Source organism: Columba livia, chromosome 2, assembly GCF_036013475.1.
Source record: "Columba livia isolate bColLiv1 breed racing homer chromosome 2, bColLiv1.pat.W.v2, whole genome shotgun sequence".
NCBI classification, from domain to species: domain Eukaryota; kingdom Metazoa; phylum Chordata; class Aves; order Columbiformes; family Columbidae; genus Columba; species Columba livia.
In genome coordinates, this window is record NC_088603.1 from 35,867,668 (window position 1) to 35,890,167 (window position 22,500).

Here is a 22,500-nt window from a genome sequence, read left to right on the forward strand (position 1 = left end):
TCCTCCTTAACTGAAAGGCTCCTAATTAACTCTTTCTGAGGAAAGCCGCTTTTTGCATTTCCGGGTGCCCAGGTGGAGAACACAGGGCTTAAAAACTCAGCAGCCGTCGGGAAACCCACTCGGCACCCCGCGATGCGGCACAGCCCGAACCGAGGTGCCTCTCATCGCCCCGGTCCCTTGCTGGTCCCTCTCCCCGCACCACCGTCCCCCATTTAGCCCCCGCGGGCGGGTCCCCGGGGTGTGGCGCCCGGCGATGGAGGTGGGCGGGACCGCTCCTTTGCCCCGCCCACTGCTGGTGACGCACCGCCCCCTGTCGGCCTATGGGCGGTGGCGGGAGCGGTGGTGTCGTGCGCGGTGGCGGCGGCAGCGGGCGGTGAGTGCGGCGGGGGCGGCTCGGGGGGCACCGGAGCGGCCGCGGCGGGGCTGCCGGCGCAGCGGCAGGGTCGCCCGGAGCGGAATATCTCGGGCCGTGCGGGTCTGTCTGCGGCTGCGGACGCCGGCGCGGCTGGGTGAGTGTCGAACCGTTCGTCCTCCGGGTGACGGTGAGGCGCTGCCTGAGCTCTTTAAAATAACCCAGGGTTTGGCAAGGGCTTGGAAAGCCCAGGTCCAAGGAGCCAGCATTGTTGCAGAACTGCCGGCTGTGATAGGGCTCGGCTCTTCTGTCTTTTAAAACATGTTTATTCCGCTGATCTTTGATGTGGGGCTCCGCAGTGATTGACAGCCGTGTAAATCACTATTCCGAGTAATGATTAACGCCAGGCAGTAAGAAACTTCCGTTGAGATAGCCGTTAATCCTGTTTTGAACTAAGGCTTTTTGTTTTGCTGAAGCAAATCCATCACCTTTGGCAACCATGACTTTTATGTGGATGTACAAAAGCTCTGCGTGTATATACATTATAGTATTACCCGTATACATTATATAATCATACATATTATGGTGTATAATAATATATAAATATACAATGTATGTCATATAATGTATACAGTGGCATAATTTTATATTAAATACATCGTATTTGTTGTACCTTTTTGTTAGTCAAGAGACTGCCTTATTATTATTCTTAAATGATATGTGTTATTTAAATTAAGCAACCTGAGCATTTTTTGGTACATCTGAAGAAAGCCTATGAAAACACAGTATGCAGTTAAAACTGTTTTATAAACCAAAGGAAGTTCCGGTGATTGAGTTGCTGGGTTCACCTTGGGCCACATGCTGGAATTAGGCAGGGAGGGACAGGGGCAGCTGCCTGCGCTCTTCCTCGAAATACCTATGTTTGCCTGTTGTCTCACACCCACTGACTGGTATTGCCCCATAGAGACACGCGGTCGTCATCGGATCAGCGTGACGGGCTGGGTGTTTTCACAGCCCCTTTGGGGATGTGGCAATTTTTGTTAAATATTGCCTAATTCTGCTAGCAGTGGTGAAAAGGTAAAGGCAGAGGGAGGTGTGGAGCCAGACCACCGAGGGTTGGGGTCTGGCACGCCTGGGTGTGTTTGAAGCTCCCACCGGGCACATGTCCACCCCTTGTCTAAGGAAAAGAGCAGCCTCAGTTATCATTTTCCACTCTGCTTCTTGTGTTGACAGAAAATAGCTCAAGCAAAGAGGACAGTCATGCTAGGAAAAACTGAAACTAAAAGTAACGCAAGGCAGAGATTTCCCGGATGACACAAAACTGGACTTCCTTTAGAAAAAATGAAAATACCGGCATTGCATAAAAGAGGAAAAAATGTTTTATGCCTTTGTCAGCCTGCGTTATTATGTAATGTTTCTAATGCTTGACTTGAAATCCAGAAATCTCTTTTTCATAATGTATATTTTATATTGAATCTGAGAAGATTTACCTTTTAAAGAAGTTCAGTTTAAGGAACTTGCATTGGTGCACCATGTGTGCATTCCTATAGTTTTAAGGGCTTATAATACATGTGAGCTTTATTATAATTTATTATGATTTTAAATTTCATTTGCAAAATAACTAAAGTACTTTTTAAAAAAAAAAATGGAGAAAAACATTCTGTAAATATTACTACCAACAATGTAATTTCTCCAATGCTATAGAAGACAGTGGAACCTAGAAGCCTCATTAAATTACTTTTACCTCATGGTAAAAGCTGTGCAAAGCCAGGCAAAAAGGTCGTCTTTGATCACAGAGAACTCATGAAATAAAAACCAAGATGCTATTTGTGAATATAGAAATATTTGTTTAATAAAGTACCTTCAAATGTTCATAGAAATAGAAAATCCATTATAAATTATATTGGTGTAATGGTTCCTATTTTGGTTATGTCTCTGTAGTTTAACTACAGTTAACTGTTATCAGGTGAGCTACTGGAAATAAGGATTTGTGCTTCTGTACCATTGCAAAACAGTAGTTGCCAGCTTGCAGATACTAATTCCTAAAATTAGCTGGATTTGGACAGAATCTGCTGCAGTAGGTTTTGTGTTTAAATAAGACAGTAATTTATTTGAATGATGTGATTTTTTTTAAATTATTATTATTTTTTCTTTAAAGATATGTTTATGGTACAATCAGTCAGGGTTGTTTGTGGTACCATCAGTTGGGGATAGCCCAGCAGAAAGCTGAAGCAGCGTCACTTCACCGCAATACTGTGGTTCATGAAATATTGCCTAGATCCTATCTCAGCAGGCTTTCTGTTTTTCCCTTGTTCCCTGCCTTGCAGGCAGAGCTGGGTAAACATTGCCTTTACTCTTTGAGGCCTCTTGCTTTGATCTTTTAATACACTTAGAAGTTGATTTCAGCTATGGTTTTCCATGTTAACTCCTGAAGAACAGCTGTTCTCCAGGCAGCACCTGTAGCCAGCCCTGGTGTACCTGCTGAAGCTGCCTCTTGCACTTGTTGCTTGCCCATGGTGCTGTGATGGGTCAGATGTGAGCGGTTCTCCGACTGTCCTGGCATTTTCCTCCCCAAGCACAGTGCCATAGGGAGCAAAAACCAGTGGGGATTTGGGTCAAACTCAGTAAATCTTCAGGCATAAGAGGTGGTGGAGCATTAAATCAACCAGCAATTAGTAAACCTGTGATATGACTTCTCCTGATGAACTGTCACCATCTAGCCAGGACTGGTGATGTGACTGATGCAAGGTAGCAGCAATGAAGAGTAGAGGGTAAAAGCTACATTCCTTTATTTATTTATTTATTCATTCATTTATTTATTTTACAGGGCTCATGCTGCTGCACATTAATCTGTTACAGAATATCTTTTCCCACACAGAGCGGGGTCATGGCAGTTATCATTTTGAAGTTTCCTGCATCCTGTTCCTAGTTAAATAGACCTAGAGTACCTCTCCTTGCTGCATCCCTTCCTTCTTCCCCTGGCTGCCTATTATCCCTGCCCTACAGCCTTTGGCAGTGAAAAGGATGCTGGAGGCATCCCTTGCCTCCTGGAAGTAGGTAGATAGGATAGGTGTATCATGTTTCTGCTATGTATCCCATGGATCTTATTTCCATGCATGGAGTATGTAGCATGCATAAGCTTTTGGTTTTTGTAAGCAGAGAACTATAATATAAGAAATCTGGTTAACTTAGGATATTGTGATTTTTAAATGTTTTCCTTATTGTTAAACATTTTACATCTTTTATCTCAAACAAACAAACCCTCAGCACTTTATTTTGTTCTTCTGATACTAAAAATGCTAAGAAGAAAGCACAAGCTCTGCATTCTATAGGAATTTCTTGACTGCTTGGCAGGGTAACTCTTGGGTTAGAGAAGCAAATCATGCTATAGTTGCTTGTTAACTACAGGGAACTGCGTGCACAAGTATGGTGCGTAGTATTTGGCTTTGGATCTTTGTAGCATTCCTTGCTAAATCTCTACATGCTCCTTAAGAATAGAAATGCTTTTCATAAGCAGTCTTCTTCCCTAACCTGGAGGATACAAACAAAAACCCCAAAAGGAATCCTTGATTAGTTCATATGGTTACAAAATGTTCATGTTTTGGACTTACATAGATGTTGAAGAACAGGGAAGCAAAAATAGAAAGCTTATAATGTCAGTTCAGTGGTGGCTGGAGGAGGGGGTCACTCTGCTCACAGAAAGCAGCCTGCCATTGTGATTTCCTTGTTGGCAGAAGCTCTAACTTAATCACACGCTCGGTGAACAGCTCTCTGTTCTCTTAAGATCAAACGTCAGTGGGAGGGGAAGAACAAGCAGAGAGACTGCAAGGACAGCTTGGAGCTGGAACCCCTTTGCAATAGCTCTAGCCCAGACTAGCCCCTGTGGTGGGAGGTGCTGGGGATGGAGCAGGGTCTTCTAAGCAATCCCTCTGCACTATGTGTAGCACCCAAGTGCTGCCTGTGCAGTGTCCATCAGCTTGGCCATGTGTTGGTGGCAATGATGTGGGTGACTGGTGCCTTTCAAGGGGGCTGTCCAAGGGGATCCGAGACATCTGGATGGGTCTGGCATCCTGACATATGACCTACAGTTGATCCACCCTCCTCTTGGGCAGCAGCTGAAGAGTAAGCAGGGCACCTTGTGAGCATCCACAAAGACAATGAATGTTTATGTTTAGCTATCTGAATCCTACTTGTCCAGGTTTCTGCAGGGCAAAGGGATCAGTGGGAGACTTAACAGAACATAATTCAAGAAAATATTTTCAAATGGTCCTGCATTTTGCATCACGTTCCTCCAGTAATCCTCTTTCAACTTGGAGAACTTCAAAATAGTATTTCTTTTCTTGAGGTCTAATTACTGATATGTCTTCACAGAATCCTTTAATGCCATCAGGGCTTCTGGTCCCAGAAACCAGTTTCCTTTTGGACTTTGCTGGGCATTATACAAATATCCACACACACGCTTGTTTCCCCACTATACTCACTCCTTCAGTACTTAGGAGATGGCCACATAAATAGCATACATCCTACACCCTTGCTTGTTTTCTTCTGTTCTGCCAAAAGGCTATAATTAAACACGCCGTGCCCTGAGATCGGTGCTGTGCAGGTATTGCTCAAGGTGTTTGCACACCAGTATTGTACGTTGTCTTGCTGTCATCTCAGCCTGAGTTATTTCAAAATGTCTCACAGTATGGCAGACGAATTTATCAATAGATGTAAACCTCTCAAAAGTCTTTGACTCAGCGTGAGCCTGTGGGCCTGGCCCAAAAGGAAGGACTTAATGGGTTTGCAAGGAGTTTCTCTTTGCTCCAGCATCTTCATGTGATTGTTGTTATGGATTGCCACAGCATTGTCTAGCAGGATGTATACTGATGAGTTTCATTTGTTTGAGAACAAATTAACCAACAAAGCTTTTGTTATGGAGGATTTTCTCTCCATTAACTCTTGTGTGTAAAGAGAACACCATTTACTTTCCATGCTGGCTTTTTGTGGTACACAGACATTCCTGTTTCTTGGCATTTAAAGGACTTGTGGCTTAAGAAAACTACTTCTTCCTCTCTCTTTCTTCTCTGCCAGAGTTGCCTAGGATGATATGGTCACTCATAGGTATCCCGTGCCTCAAAGCAAAATGGATATCCTGCTCCTGTAACAAAACATCTGTTACTAGGGAGCTAACAATGAGTAATATACACCAACCTCTGAGTGTGTGCTTCCAACATGTCCTTCAAGTTCAAGTTCCTGCCCCTCCTTTCCCTCAGGGAAGCTGTAACTGCTTACCTACCTTGCCCCATGTGTACAACAGCACTCACCAGGTTAAAACTTCGTGCATTCTAACAGTCTCCTCTTTTTAATTGCATAGTAGTGATGTGTGGTTTTAAAGTAGTCAAAACTTAGGTACCTGTTTTAATGAGATCTTCCACTGTCTTCCCGGAGGGGAAGACTTTGTTTTCCCAAGAGTGGCGTGCCTCTTCCCAGAAGAAACAAATTTCTACTAATGAGGCATTAAAAGGTGAGGTGGTAAGTGGAGCGTTTACATAGAGGAGGAAAATAGCTGCAGGTCATGGGTGCTGGAGAGCATTTTGATAATGCCAGAGCCTATGACATGTCACGTATTCACATGTGTATACATAGTCACATTGGCGTGTAATGTCATTGCGATCATGCTTGCCTTGAGAACAGCTAAATGTAGTAGCCTTGTCTCCCATAGCATGGAGGAACACGGCCCAAAAATATCCTCATGTCTTTGGACACATGAAATAATGAGACCAGTGTTTAATGGCTGTGACACCAGTTGGTCTGCTCACCAAGAATTTATGACTACGTTGCACTTGTTATGTCTGTCTGGTCACGGTGAAGATTTGCTTTGGTATGACTACATGGAGCTGAATTAACAGGGTTGTTGGGTAGACAGGAAGGCAAATCACTCATTCCAGATGAGATAAAGCCCCTTGTTTCCCCCTCTCTGGGTGGTTGAGGATGGGAGTTGCTGTGAAGATGGTGAGGAAAGCAGCCAGATGGCTGGCTTAAACAGCCGTTCCACCTCCCAGACCATGAAATTGGTTTTGGGCAGTAAGATCCAAGTATCAGAGGGAGGATTTATAGCCAAAATGTCCCACTGAGGATTTTATGAAGAACTGTTTGACACACATAAAGTCTTGTGCAGAAACAAACCTTCCTGGGCTTCTTCTCATCCACAAGGAAGCTTTCTGATGCTATTTAACGTGTCATCGCAAGTGGATTTGGAAGGAGGATCTGTTTGACCTGCTGACCAGGAAGAGGACACCCACACTAGGTGTGTAGTCCCAGGCTAAACCTTAGAGTAGGGATACAAGATTCTTTCCCAGCTGAGGCATTTCAGTGAGCTTTGCACAGCTGGATCACAGTGATTTAATGCAAACCCCAGTAAGTAGGTGTTAATAGTTCAGCTTGCAAAGAGAGCATCTTGGCTTTCCCAGGAAAACTACCCTTTAGTACATGCACCAAACTTGTAACTAATGCAAGACAATGGTAAGGAGTATTTGGAATGCTGTGGGCTATCGTTAAGAAAACATAAAGGTGTTCTTCACGCTTCAATCAGCAGATGGATTTCACCTTCCTTTTTGCCATTCCATATTTGAATTTAAATAAAAGATTCAAGAAATAATTTGCTGTACTATAGCATATGGATATAAGCAATCATTTTCTTTCAAAAATGATTCTTCTATATTCTCTAGGCTTTTCAGAGCCACAGATCTTTGACCAAGGCAAGTTTTTCACCTTAAATATCTTTATTAGGCTTTGGGATGTACAGCCACAGAAATATAACTGAAGAAGAGCTTGCAAATCTGAGAGCTTATTTATTTTTCTGAATCTGAGAGCTTATTTTCTTTGTCATAAAAGGCACTATCTCTACTTAGAGCACTGTCTTGCATATACTCTTAGGCCATGACAGTGATGACCGCTAATGTGTTTCTGAACACTGCAGGGTTATTTTGTGCACCTGAAAATCACTAGAGCTTCCGTCATTTTAACCTTGGGTGTTAATTGACTTATCCCAGACATCTGAAATATAAATTTGTTGGCAGTGTGGAAAATTGTTTGGTTGGGTCTATATGATTACCCATTCACTGGATTTCCAGCAAAGCCTAATTCTAAGGAGTGCTGTCTTTTCCCCATAAGCTCAGCTAAACTAGTTCAAACCTCAAACAGCCTTATTCTCTCTTTAACACAGAGTAAATTCTGGTTTTCAGCAGTCAGTTGATAGCTTCTACAGTTACAAAAGTTGTGTTTTTAGGCTAGATGACAATCGTTCTCCTTCCTGTTCTCCTGCTAGATCAATAAAACAGACCCTGTCAAGGACAGCACTATCCCTTGAGGGCTGTTTCCAAGCATATAAAGCACTTGTCTGTGCTGCAGAATTTGAAACTCACCTATAAAGCGGAATGTATCGTCAGCAATGGTTATTTCCATCTCCACTGTCCATAGCGACCCAGTCGCATCAGTTCTGCAGAAAGGCTACCAGCAGTGACCAGGTAGGCTGGATACCTGCAGCAAGGCTTTCCTCTTCGGGTTTCCAGCTGCGGAGGATGTTTGGTAACTGGCACCTTCTGCTCCTACCTTATCTGGGCTGTTTTTTAACTCCAGGTTGCCTTGATTGCCGTTTTGTTCCGAGATGTGTGTGTAGCTGTGGACTGAAAAGCCGTCATCCCCACAGCAACGTTGTGTTTCTGCAAAACGGTAAGGCTGGATAGGATCTCTTGGTTATTGTCAGGTCCCAGCCACATGATAGATGTCTATTATAGATTTGCCTTTAGGACCACGAAGTAGGATTTCAAATATGTCCATACATAATGTGTAGGTTTCAGCTGTTTTAGCCAAAGGTGTGATTATATAAATTGACATTTGGTCCTTTTTAAGACAGGATTGTGCTTTTTTTTTTTTCCTTGAAGTAAATATATTTAAGTGAACCTAGAATAAGCCTTATTTAAACACCACTAGCTTAAACCAGTTTAATCTCAGACTGTTGTTTTCCAAGAGGTTTGTAATACAGTCTAAACTGGATTTAAAATGAACTTAAATCTGTGTATTCTTCTCATTTAGGCAGCACCTGCTCAGTGAGTTTTTCTCCTGCTGAAGGCAGAAAAAGTCCTTCAGACCACTTAGTGGCATACTTGAATTTGTTGCATGGGTTTGGGCACTGAAAGCAAGCAGTGGGTCATATTAGTCCTGCAGGCATGAACTTTTCTACCTTTGCTCCTCTTACTGCTTGACCTTGAGCCAGTGTTAGGTCCAGGCTGGCCAGCAACTCTTTTGACTTGGCTGTGATGGCAGAGCCATCAAACCCAAGTACTGCTTTTCTTCTCTTCCTCCTGTTTTTATGTGCTTGTCATGCCTCCTGCTGTTCTGTCACAACTTCTGAAAGGAGTTTTCTGTACCAGAAGTCTGCCTCCCATGCTGTGAGTTGGCCAAGGGCTGATGCCAGTCTTATGAAGTCATGGTGCAACAGCAGGGTCCATAATTGGGGTGAATGTACCCAAAATCACATCTTAGCATTTAGTGGGCTGAAAAGAAATGAGCAGCAGAAAATCCAGTGGATATAGATAACTCACAGATTTTTCAGTCTGATTTTCTTGTTGGTTAGTCTCATGAAAAGATCTTCCTGCCAAATGCTGTTCGCCCCTCAGAATTGTCTGCTTAAGTGATGAGTAACACTATTTGGAAGCTCTTTACTTCCAAAATGTTGTTTTCACACCACTGGCACAGGTTAGCTGAGGAGGAGAACAAAGCCTGTTGAAAAAGCAACCTGCCCAGTTGAAATCACTATTAATACATTCTTGAATGGTTAATTTAACTGCTGATAAATCCACCTCATAAACTAGTACAATATGTGAATGCAGCTACACAGATGTAACGCCAGTAAGGTTTTGCAGTAACGATGGGCCATCTCATTAATTCTTCAAGGGAAGAAAGCCCAAAGTGTTAATTGCTATTGTGTGAGAGACAGGATGGCTGATCCAGCTGGACCATTGTAATCATCCCACATAGGCTTGGTCAACTAAGATGACCCAAGAGATGCAACAATTTGACTGGATTTGATCAAAATGCTTGTTGAGCATGCTGTGTTGGCTACAACATTTCCTATGTTCACCAATGCTTTGAGCTGCAATTATAGAGAATGCTTGACTGCTTGGGATTGATCTATCTCAGGACATTATTACTTAACTATTCATTTCATTTTTGACTGTATCTGAGCTTGGTCTTTCCCAGGCATCTCCCCAGACACACTTCATGATACTGAGACTTCTAATTCTGAGGTTATGGCCAAGATTATCACTTTTGCTTCACTTTCCTCTCTGGGGACAAGGCCAAGCACTAGCACTTCCTAGACAGGACCAGGTGGTGCATAACAAAAATAGCTGTTTTGGTACAATAAGGAAATCCGTAGCAGGAAGAAAGCCAAGCTAAAACAGAACTCCTATGTAACAGCAATTCAAACAGCAGAGAAAAATCATATCATAGATCAAAAACATTTGAAATGAGCAAAAAAATTAGAAATTTCTGGCATATGAGATACAAAATGTTCCAGGGAGTGAGTCAGAAAGAAAAGGGTCAGGTGATGTCAGCATTTGCATGTGAGAGACTGAGAAAGAAATGTTGCAATAAGCCCTCATGTCTCTTCCTGACCTGCTTTGCTTACTCAGCAGGAAAGATACAGCTGCCATCAGCCCTTCTTTTGCCATGATGAATAAAAATTAGTTATTACAGAGAGATATGTTGCGGAAGGTAATTTTTTGGGGGCAACTTAATTTGTTTTAATTTGTTTTAATGTTTTAATTCCTGTAAGAAACATGAAGTTTTGGAAGAAAAAAAAAAACTTATGTTATAAGAAGATGAACCCTTTGACAGAAGCAGCATTTGAGATTTTTCTTAGGATTTTAATTGGTGTTCGGAAATACTGGTACCTCAGTGTATATTTACAAACCCCTTCTTTGTAATCCAGCCTGTAAAAGCAACAGCTGTCTAATGTGCTGTTTGTAAGTGGCATCATATAAAAATATTTAGGCACGGCTTGTCTGTCCATGATTTTATGTTGCTGGTTCTTGTTGGTGTATTTAATCAGATGTGCTGTGCACACACAAATTGTATGTGTGTACATCTTCACTCACCACTTCTGTAAATAAACAGAACTTTGACTTGGAAAAGTACTTTTTCAAAATGAAAAGTACTTGGGTACTATGTCAGCAAGTGATTTTAGCCTGGAAATTACTTTCTTCTTTCCCTTTGTTTTCAAAGGGAAATATCTTGTTTGTTTAAGTACTGGCGAGAAGTCTAGTGCCTGTCCAGTATTTTCCGTGTTGAGGACAGCTGTAGTTGAAAGATGATTGAACTTGCCAGATTGCCAGTGTTGCTGCTTCTTCTGAAATCAGTTTCTCTGAGTGCAGGGGATCTCAAAAGGCCTCTGGAGCAAGCACATTTACTGGGACTTCACCTTGGAGGTCATCAGTGCTTCAGTTCAAAGACTGCCTCATCTCTTTGTTGACCTTATGAAAATGCCCTAGCAATAAAACCTTCAATTATTTACGCTACAAAATCACTTAGTGTAGTTTAAGGTACTTTTTCTGCACTGTAATGTTTGAAAAGAGTTAGCAGAGGTAGGCTCACATGGCAGGAGAACGTGGGAGCTGGAGCTGCAGGAGAGTTTTGAGTGGTCCCAAGTTGTCTGCAGAAGCTGTGGCAAGCACCAGCCTGGGTAATAACTAATTACCATGACAAATACTGGAACATGCTGTTCTTTCAGTGTCTTGATCCACAATTATCCTTCTATGGTCTTTTAAGAAATGGTTAATCTGCCAGTATTAGCTTTACCAGTATTTTCTAATGGGAGAAAAGTAATAGTTGCTCTAGGATCAGCAACCTGCTGAAACTCCAGTATATGCATGAAGTCCTTTGTTTGAGCATAAATCTGCAATTTGAGACTGCAAAAAGGAGGGGGGAAAAAAGAGTGAAGAAACATCTAATGCTTTCTCTTACTGTGAACATATTTCTTAGTATTCTTCCTTGTTTATCTTTAGGCTTTTAGAGGTTTCAGATGAGCTTAGTGTGTGAGTCATGCTGCTGTCCAGCAATATGATATTAACTTGAGACAATTCAAATCGTGATATAATACCATTGTAACTGGAAATGTGTGACCCACACCTGATACTGTAATCTACCTAGTGTATTTATTTTGGAGGAGAGAGGGAAATTAATATGTTTGATTAACTCTCTGATTCTCAAGTTCCTCTGAAATGAATGAAAATTTCTTTTATAGGTGTTTTGTGTTGTTTTTAATGGACTGAATTCATTCTCTTAAAACAGGTCTTAATAGCTTCCTTGCAGCACGAGGAAGTGTCTGACTGGGAGAAAAATGATAACATAGTGTGTAAAGAGAAGCTGTCTTATACCTGGTGGACATAAAGAAGTATTTAATAACCAAATAGAGTGAAATCCTTTGGGAAAAGAGGAGTTAGCTCAGCATCTTGGCAGTGGTGTCTGGAAGTCAGAATTGCAAACATAGCTGCAAAGGTTTGATTTTTCTGCAGTGCGTTTGTACATAGCGTTGTGGTTGGAGGGACGGTGTGTGAATTCTGTCGCTGGCTTGGAAAGCTCTTGTTCTTTTAAAAACCATTTAGACAGCGTGCTTGTTTCCTGCTTGGCAACGAGGTGATTCTGCTGCTACTGTGATACAACACCGATTAAAAGGGTACCTTGAGCCTGGAAACTGAGATGGATTTGCTCAAGGGGTACTTCATTTTGTTGACTTCACTATGCAGTCTGCAGACACCTGAGTGCTGTGCAGAGGTTAGATGAAAACGCTTGTGTCTTTCACATTCTTTTCGCTTCTGGTAGGCAGACCCTCACAGTGGTTTGCTGAGGAGGGCGAGGTGGATGACCAGCAGGGTGGATGGGAGGAAGGAAGGAAGCAAGCAAGCAAGCACTGTGACCTGCACAGTCCAGTTTCGGTCCTCACCATCCTGTTCATGGACAGTGAAGGGCAGAAGGGAACTCAGGACTCCTCTGATGAGGACAGCTGGGTTGACACCGGGTATTAAACTGGACTGAGTGAAGTGGAGGTTATCTGTGTATACTGAGGCTGAGTTACTCTGGATTGACTGGAAATTCCTGCTTGGGGAACAGCATTTGAATAAGATTTTTCCCATCAACAAGAGCAGAAGTTCTGTGATGGCCATGTACTCAGTTCCTGTAAATGCCAGGCTATGTTATGATGTGGGCAGCTTGGCATCACAGAATGGTACATTTAATATGTATAAATGTATGCTACCTATACATAGTTTTCACATTATTGTCTTCAAAACGGGGGAATAAGCACTCAAAATTTTCCCTGTTCCTTATACTCTCAGGTTCTGATATGAGTCACTGTCAAAGTCACTGCTGGACTAGATGAACCTTTCCATTGATACATATAGTATGTCTGGTCTTATGATTTCAGGCAGTTTTGTTCCATGGACAAGTTAACGTTGCTTTCTTCTACTTATCCTTTCATTTGAAACCTGTAATAATATTTAATCCATACTTCTGACTAGGTGTGAGTTAGTACTAAGTGGGGATTTAGCTCCTCCATTTCCTACTCCCTTGTAACAGCAGTGGCACAGGCATCTCCCAGGTCCTCTGCTCCATGCAGGAGTTGCAGGAGATGCTCTTTCCCCAGCAGTGACTCTCCTTGCCAGTGACTGAATTAGTCCAGAACCTTCTGCAAATACAGTAAATTCTCCCCAAAAGAAATTTGCATTATCCTATCCCAAATCTAAGCGCTATTTTAGCATGGGAGTTTGTTATTGAGTTTATTATAGTATTTTTTTTTCAACTCACCAGAGCTAGCATCTTCTTTTATGAAAGCTCTATTCTTTATATCCTCCCGCTCCCACCATTACCTCCTGCATGTGTATTTTCCTTGCAAATCCATATGGTTGACTTGCATTTCATGAACATAGCGCGGTTGGGTATATGCAGGCCATGTTCTGTGGTAGTGAACTCCATGTATTAATGTAGCTGAAGCTTCTGCAGGCTGTAGATTAAAATTCTTACAACATTTTTATGAGTGTTAAGGTAAGCAAAACATAAAATGCAGGGAAGATCTTTAAGTATTTAGAGATTTACTTATGATCTGCCTTGGTCACATTGAATCCCTGAATGTAAGTTTCCTTTGATACTGATGATGGGAACAACCTTGAATGTGCAGCTGACAACTTTGCTTGTGACTGGATAGGACTTTCAAACATCACCAAGGTATAAAAATAAACCACTCTTCTCCATTAAAGCTTGAAGGTGGTTGTTTAGTTATATGTTTAGAAATAACCCAAGGTGGGTCAGCGGATAATTCTTGAGCTGAAGGTTAGCATTTAATGCTTGAGGCAAAACATGGTCCACATGGAATCAGTGGACCACTGCCCAGCAGTGAGAGAAACCGTAGAATTTCGGTGCAGCTAAACACAGCTACAAATGAGGCAGCCGGGAAGGCTCACTTTTGTGTTCGTGTGGTCCTTATAGCAAGCTGTCGTCACTTTTGTTTGTGGTGCTGCTTGTGTTTTCGTCTTTTGGTTTGGGAGCGTAGGGGAGAAGTTACTTCCTCCTTTAAGAGCATTCAATTTACATGACAAAATAGTATTCCCTAGTAGTACTAAATCTATTTTAATTTAGATTTTTAAAAGATAAAATCGACTCTAAAATATTAAATATTCTTAATAGTATTTATCTATTATCTTTAAGAAGAGCACTGCAGTTTATCTATTTGACTGTGAGAAAAGCACTGCAGTACTTGGGTTTGGTTCCCCTCTGATTTTATTTATCTATTTATTTATTTATTTTTTAGGCTACAGGAAATACAGCGAGTCATCCTGTGTAATCTCTTTGCTTTTGAGTGGTAATTGTTGGCAGTTGTGGAGCCATTCCCTGGTGGTTTCATTGGTTATGCAATTAAGAACCGTCAAAAATATGTACTGCAAGGAGCTGGTGTGATTAAGCATATGAAACTAATAGCATATGAAACTAATAGAAGTACTGATAGTAGATAGGAAGTAGAACGAACGCTTACTCAAAGCGGTAGGGTTGTTTTCCCAGTCACAGCAGAAAGCATTTTATCGAAACCACTGATCTGCCACTGCCTTTTTTTTGAATCTTTTTTTGCCAGCCCTGGTTCCTTTCTGTCAGTGGAAATTTTTTTGAGTAAAAAAGACCAGCAACCTTCTGTTTGTCTGCTGGGGGCTGCTTCTCTCTGTCACTGGTATTTTGGGTAGGGATTTTCTACAGATAAAATGTCACCTTCTTAAGCAGTCAGTTGAACGGTTCTGCTTCAGTAACTTCTACATGCATTAAAGAAGTCCTAAAATACATGCCTTGTGGCCAGACAGAATGCTGCATTCAGTGTGTATGTAAGTGACTGCAGCATGACTGGGGTGATCTTGGACTTGCTGAAATTTCTGGGTAAAAGATAGCTTTGATGGGCTTGTATTTCCATTTTTTTTCAAATTACTTGATGAAAAAATGATGTATGGTCCTGAAATATTTATTTTAGTCATTAAATATTTAAAATTGTGATGGCTTTTTGGAGTTTAAACTGTTCTTTCTAGCCTGCACCACCACATAACTTGGCCATTAGAAAGCAGAAGACAAAATGTGTTATTTCAGCCCTGTTGTTCACTAACAGTGTCAGGTATGAGATATATTGTGCTTGTGTAATTTCTTACTTAAGCAGTTAAGAGACAGGAGAGAAAGAGGCTGCAGAATCTGACAGTATAAAGGTATATTAAAAACAAAAAAAAGTTATTTAAAAAACAAAACCACATTCAACCAGAGCAGAAATGGAAAAAAGCCCCCAAACTGTATAGGTTTACAGCTGCACCCAAAAAGGAGAGGTAGCAGGCAGAAATAGCCCTTCTTCTTCTAACACCCTGAGCCCTGCACAGTATTTTCTGTGGTGTAGGCTTGTGCTCTCCTGAGAAGTAAAAGCCATTTATCTTCGCTAAAATGAATTCTCCTAATATACTTCTGTATTAACAGCAGTGATAACTGATGAGCCAAATTCTTGCCCGGCTCCTCCTCCCTCTTGCAGGGCTGCTTGGCACTGCTGAGCCTGTTGCAGCAAGAAGTGACCGAGTGCTCTTCTACACCTTCATCCTGGACCATATACGCCAGTTAGGCATAAATACATTGAGTGAAAAAAATAAAGTGTGTTTTCAGTGTTCCTCTGTGCTTTTATCAGCACCATGATAGCTACAGAGGTGGAATGGTGGCCTTATCTTTACGGAGGTGGAAACCATACTGATGACACTGTTGAGGATGTCTGAAGTTCAGTGTATGGACTTTTGTATTTGGAGACAGAGCATCCTATTTTGATTTAATGGATCCTATAAAAATTTGGTGAAGACGTGTTTATTCCAAAATAGTCTCCTGGTCAAAGAAATATATGTGTGCTTATCTTTGTGCTCCAATTTATTAAAATAGGTGGAGTTCTAATTTGAAAGTTAGATGTGTTTGTAAGAGATTGGGCAAGGGTGCGGTGTCCAGCAGTCCTTAGCTGGGATTGACCTAAATATAGTTGTACAATAACAAGAGCAGCTCCAAGCTCTGTATTGCTAAACCTTAGCAAACCACCTCCAAAATCGTAGACATTCCCTAGTCCCATGTGAATATTTTGCAGCTGACCAACAACAGATGCCAAGAATTGCCTAAGAAAGCTGCAAATTCACGTTTTCCAGTGCAAGGTACCTGCCCAGAGGGGTGCACAGGAGGATTTTGCTCAGCTTCTGCTGCTCGAGTGGCATCCATCCTGACCACGGTGCCACTGTAGGGAGGCGTGCTCCCAGGGTGAAGGAGGGATCCCACTCAGGTCCCCTTGGTTTAAAAAGAGGAGGTTGGATTTTAACAGCTGAGGAGACAATAGGATGTTTTTGTAGCTGGGTGCCAATGTAGGTGTTAGCTGGCAGCAGCTGGATGGCATGTCAGAGGGGTAAAAGGGAAAGGCGAACTGCAAGTCCTGTTACCCATGGCAATTGTTTTTAGGCAGGTGGTGTGTATGCAAACTAGCAACTAAATAAAGCTGCCTGGCTCTTCCTGTGCAGGTACCTGTCCTGAGCAAACCCACTGTTTTACGGGACTGCAGAAGTAGTTAGAAATTTATTTGGATTTCCAGTGAAAGAGAGGGTTTAAAAGATAGGTTAATTACGTGTGGGTTTGTGTTTTTTTTTTTTTATTTGATAAGATTATACACTTCCCTATGTGGAGGTTTTAAAACCACAGACACTGTGAAATTTAGCCTGAGTTTTTTGCTAGTCTGCAGGATTCGAACAGTTTGTCTCTCCGCTTATCTCCGTTTCGGAGAAACGGTTGAGAGGTGCTTTGGATTCTGTTGACTCAGATGTTGTTTTAGCATCTCTGGACCTCAGCCGTAGTCACGCAGACCTGTGCTTGGGTGCCTGGGAGACAGGTGTGGGCAGCCCTGCCTGGGCTGTGTTTGTGCGCTGGGGATGCTGGATGTGCAGAGTTTGGGAGGTGGGGGCAAGGATGAGCTCCGGGGCAGCTCTTGGAGCAATGAAGAAAAGCACCAGTTTCCAGAGATGGACAGGCATCACTGGACTGTCATGTATGACAAATATCCCCAGAAAGGGACAAACCCCATGCTTCTAAAATGGGATTTTATAACTTAATTTTTAAAATTAATGAATTCTTAAATGTAGTTAATGCAAACATATTTTCTGGTGTATATGGCACTGAGGCACTGTCTGCTTATGTCTAGAAAAATTGATGATGTTATCCCCAAAGCAGGGGTTCCTTGCTCTGTGTGCAAGCAGCCAAATATACACACAGAGTTGAGATACTGTTTTATTATGAGATTGCACAATGTCAGGTGCGAGGTGGTAGAACCACAGAACTGGCATACCTGAAGTCAGCTGCATAACATATTTATACATTTCAACTTTTAGTCACTCCAAAATCTTGTTAATAATCTCTAACATTGGACAGGTCTCTGAGCAACCTAATCTAGTCGAAGGTGTCCCTGCTCATTGCGGGGGGTTTGACTAGATGAACTTAAAAGGTCCTTTCCAACCCCAACTATTCTATAATTCTATGATACATGGTTTTATAACTCTTCGAAGTTCATTGATACAAACTTTGCTTGCTTCAGTTTAAAGGTACAGTTTGCTTTTATACTTCTCTGTGTGCTCAGTGAGTAGTGGGCTTTTCTGAGAAGGGGGTGTTTTTTGAGTTGGAGGTCATGATCTCCTCCTGCCATCGTTACCTTTTCCCTAGTTACCACTGATTTTTGCTGACTTCAGACTTCTTGGCAATCATCCTGATCGTTAATTCTTTCTGGGGCAGGATGGGCCTCTCTTATCAGTCTTTTCAGTTCCTCTAGATGGATTTATTGGTCACTAAAACCTTGAATTTCTTGTTTGTCTTCCTGTTATCTTCTTAAGGGAAGTTACAATTATGGACATACAGTGAGTATTTCCACACAATACAAATGCGTAAAGTCTAAACAGTAAGTCAACAGTTTTAAGAATCAAGACATAAATAAAGACCTTCAAATAACTACTAAATGCCAATCTGATGTTTTGTTTTGTTTTTAGGTTGATTATTACTGTAATACAGAACAGTGAAGATGACACCAAAACACGAAAAACAAGTAAGTAATGTCTGAGCTTTAATAAAAAAGGATTCTAGTTTGGTCGTTGTGAATTGAATTTCATTAAGGTTCACGTGAACCAGGACAGATTGTTTGTATTCTTCATGGTTCTAATTGCCAGGCTACAGAATATTCTGGAGTGATGCAGTGCCAGTTCCTTCTGTTAAATTTTCATGGAAGAATCAAATATTCATTGGATGAGAGAGAAGGAGAGTAAGTGACTCTCTGCATAAGGGGCTCAGAGACAGGAAAGAAGGACTTGGATTTTAGTTTTCTCTCCCATCAGTCTTCAGGTATTTTGTAGGACATAGTGGTTGGAGCTGGCTCTGAACTCTAATTATGAGATTTGTGGACCACAAGAATCACACTTTGCATATTCTCTTTTGCTCAGTCCTGATGAGCATTCAAAGTTTCAACAGCTTGTTTTGTCTTGGCTGTTAGTCTCTTATTAGCTGAACTACTCAACATGTGTGAAGATGCCAATGCTCCCAGCATGAAAAGCTTCACGTTCTTTGTGGTTGATCCTTTTACCAATAGGCAACCTGATGGGAAACTGATTTTCTCGGAAGCTTTGTGGAAAATGATTCTTTGGGGGTTATTGACTAATCAGATGTGTAACAGTGTTTCCATGGAGCATGAGGTTATCACCTGATATGCTCCTGAGCAGAGTTTTGAATTAAAATGCAACTGGAATGATTAATGCAAGTAATCATCCAATGTGAGATTATTTTTATTCCTCCTCGTTGTTGTAGATTTTTCCCCCATATTAAAATTAGATGTTTCTGTGTCAGATTTCCTATTTTCCTAATAGGAAAATGTTAAAAAGAGACTTCTCAGAAACACACAGGTTTTGTGGTCAAATTCTATACAGTAGAACTTCTGACTTATCCTTGTGTCTGACCAATCCATTGCATTGTGCAGAAATATTTCCAGCAGCAGAAAGGATGTGAGAAGAAGGGGGAGGACGGGGGGAAGAAAATATAAAGACTTCTTGTGTTTGCTTCAGCTACTTTTATGGTGTATTCTTCATTTCAAGGCAAATCCAAATGGGAACATTTCAGTTCTTGGTGCTCATGTTTACATCACCTCAGTGCTGCCCTTTTTCTCTGCTGTCACACTCATGTTCTTTGCATAGGACTGTAAACACATCCAGCCAGAGGTGCTGCTCCGCTGATTCCTGCTCATTGAGTATAACAGTTGTGACTACTTTTTTTTAGTAATGGCTACTTTTGAGGTGGATTTGAAGTTCTTCATGAGGATGTTTGGGCCAGTGTGGCAGCTGGGATCCATACCAAAAGTATAGCAGTTTGGATAGGAAATGTTTTGCGTATGAATTTAGGAGTTTCCAGGGAGAAGGAATAAATGGACATACCACTTTTTTCTGATAGCTTTCTGTTGAGTCTGTATTGTTCCCAGTGCAATAGGCTTCTGTGACCAAGCTTGGACACTTTGAACTGTCAGCAGCAAGTTCTGGGTTTGAAAGAATTGTTGTTACTTAAGGGTTACAGAACACATATTGTTCTTGAATGCAGGATAGACATGCAAGTATTGTGCCCCTCAATTAAAAAAAAAAGAAAAACAACAACAAAACAAAACAAAAAACCAAAACACAACAACAACCAACAACAACAACAAAAACAAACAAAAAAAACAAACAAAAGCCAACCCAAAACTAAAAAAACCCACTCAAAAACACAGAAAGTATATATAACGTGGCATAACAGCTAGATTTGCAATTCTGGAAAAAACAAGCAGAACTGTGTGGGGGAGGAAGACACCTTGGAAAGGATTACAGCTGATGAAAGTAAAAAGTCCCTGAAGCTTTGTCTCTCTCCAGGCTCTGCTTCCCCAGGTTGCCCGGCTGGACTGCAATGCAGTCTTGTGGCAAAAGATGAAGTTAGTCTTTGTGTGGGCTGTGGGAGGAAAAGGTCAGCCGCACCTCCCTTAGGTGAGCAGTGCATTTCTTGAAGATAGACATGCATATGAAAGTATCCTATTTTTATAGCAAGGTGGGAAGGGAAGGAGTATATACAGAGAAGAAAGGCCAAAACTACTGTAATCTACTACCCAAAACTACTGTAATCTGGTGACGGTTTCTGACCAGGGAATGCAGGATGGACTCAGCATACAACAGCAATCTCCCAGAGGAATATTCTGCCACCTAACACTACTTGGAACCTAATGTATTTTATATGTGAATATTGGCCTTTACAAGCCTACATTTACAGGGGCAAGGAGGTATAAACACCTTTTCTGGCAATGTATCTGCATCTGTGCTGGGCAGTCAGGGATGCTTTGATTAAATCAATACTGTGGTCCCAGTGGGGTCTTGATTCCTGGAGAAGGCTTAAAGGTCAAAAGAGAAGGAATAGTCTATCTGGGCAATACCACTGTTTCAGGGCAGGAGGAACTGTGATGGGAATTGGATTTAATGCTTCCTGAATTCAAGATGTTTACAGGGGAAGTAACCATAGATCTTGAGAAAGGCTGTACATTTTTGGTTTTGTTTTCTAGTTGCTTGATGTTTATCTTGCTTCACTCTGAACTCAGCCTCTATATTCTTCGGTAAATAAAGGAGGGAAAAAAATAAAAGAAGCACACAGTATTCTGCTGAAATCATGGTGTTTCAAATCAGAGCTGATGTGTGAGGGCTACAGTTTGCTGAGGTCCTCTGCTGTACCACAGATCATTTTCACTCTTGGGTCAGTGATATATATCTGCCCAGATGCCTGCCTACCACAGTGTGTACAGCAGGTCTCCTGTCTTCTATAGACAGAGTCTGCAGGGTGCTTGACTTCCTCAGTATTGAAAATCAGTGACTAGTTGGAAATTAAAAGTGTACAGAGTTTTTTGTGTAAATCATGTGGTCAGGAATGATTTGCAAGGTAACACGTAGCTAACCCACAGCATATTCAATAATAACTTTTAATCATAATACTTTGGTATAGTAGAGGTTGAAAGAAGCATTTTACTACGAAGACTATTTTGATTCTGTACAAGGGAGAGGGTTATAGAAGGCTTGGAAATGAAGTCATTTGGGCAACCTGGACTAAAGGAAGGGTGATGGGAAGCAAGTATGGTGGTGGATGAGAGGAATGGGACTGAGGTCAGGTTATGAGCAGGATACCTGCAGTTGTGACTCTGGGCTGCAGCAGTTGAAGGGGAGAGCAGTCTCTCATTTGGACCTGCCTGGTGTCATTCCTCTTCTTCCACTTTCAGGGTAGAAGCATTTAGAGCTCAGGAAAGAAAAGAAAGTATGTTTAGGAGAAGTGGTTGCAGCTCTAGGGATGAGTAGGGCACAGGGATATAGGAGACTGGGGAAGACAAAAACTTGTGACACCGTAAGACTATGGATATGAATACAAGTTACAGTGGGTCTGAAAGTATTCTATGTCAGTACATGTATGCCAAATATAATAGACAGTGAGGCAGATGGAAAAAAAACAACCAAAAATGGTTTCCTCTCCTTTGTTCAACACATTGCTCAGGATCTGCTCAGGAGAGGGAATAACTGCCTCATGTCTCCCACTAGCATTTTTGTAAAAGTAAAGGCATGACCCTCGGCTGGTAGAAGTGATTACACCTCTGCTCATTTGTTCCTCTTGTGCCACGTTGGCATGGGGTTAAAGAGCTGCAGAGGAGAATCTGGCCTTCTACTGCAAGGAAAGACACAGCAGAGGTGGTGGGAGCCTATCAAACAGGCTTTTTTTGCCAGGGTTCTTGTGGAACACACCAAAAAGGTATCTAGAAATAATGCAGAAAACACCCTGTGACTAGGAGCTGGGCTAAGTGAGATAAAACTATGGGTTCTCTCCAGCCATCGGGCCATCCCTGAAGCAGCACCACCTGGAAATCACAGTAGTAAATGATTTAATCCAGACCATGAACACCTCCCTGCCATGTACAGAGTGCAGTGACCGTTTGGGAAAAATATATATCTTTTCATTTCAAGGTTGTCCTTATTCTCCTGTCAGTCCATCAAAGGTTGCTGCTGGTGACACACTGAAGTGTGTTGTGAGGGGCAGATAATTTGGCTGAAGAGTAAAGGTTTCGTTTCTGACATCTGTGGTTTGACATGGAGAGACACATTTTGAGAGCTTTACAGCTCAAAATTTCTCGATTTATGCAAAGGCGTACTAAAAAAGCATGTTATTTACCACAGACACTGTCCTTCCTCCCACAGTCGATTCCTGTACCTGGAGATCTTGTGCAATGCCTTTCTGTCAGGAGGAATGTATCTGTCGCTTAAAATGATACAGTTGTGGGTTTTTTTTTTTAACTGAGTCATTGTTTAAGTGCTTGACTTAGCTACTTGTGTGAATAGCTTATTTAAGCATCTGAAGTAGGGCAGCCTATTCATTTGCTCAGGGAAAAGAAGGTAGTTAGGGATACTTTCAACCTTCCTATTTTAAAGAAACTTTTTCCATTTTATTATGAACATGCAGGTTCAGCAGGCTTTTTGCATTTTTTTCTCTCTCCCTCTTTTTTT

General features: G+C 41.7%; 1 protein-coding gene across 5 annotated transcripts in view; it reads left to right on the plus strand.

Moving 5' to 3' along the window:
* The first annotated feature begins 238 nt into the window (after nt 1-238).
* Nucleotides 239-22,500, plus strand: part of SNX10 (sorting nexin 10) — a 39,241-nt gene continuing 16,979 nt past the window's right edge. The window contains exons 1-3 of one of the 5 annotated variants that reach the window (XM_065051363.1): nt 303-373; nt 7,973-8,065; nt 17,956-18,011. In XM_065051363.1, the coding sequence (XP_064907435.1) occupies nt 17,988-18,011 (24 nt within the window). In that variant the 5' untranslated portion in view covers nt 303-373; nt 7,973-8,065; nt 17,956-17,987. Of the gene's footprint in view, nt 510-7,972; nt 8,066-17,955; nt 18,012-22,500 lie in introns of all 5 variants that reach the window. The other 4 variants (XM_065051364.1, XM_065051365.1, XM_065051367.1 and 1 more) reach the window with 4 other exon arrangements.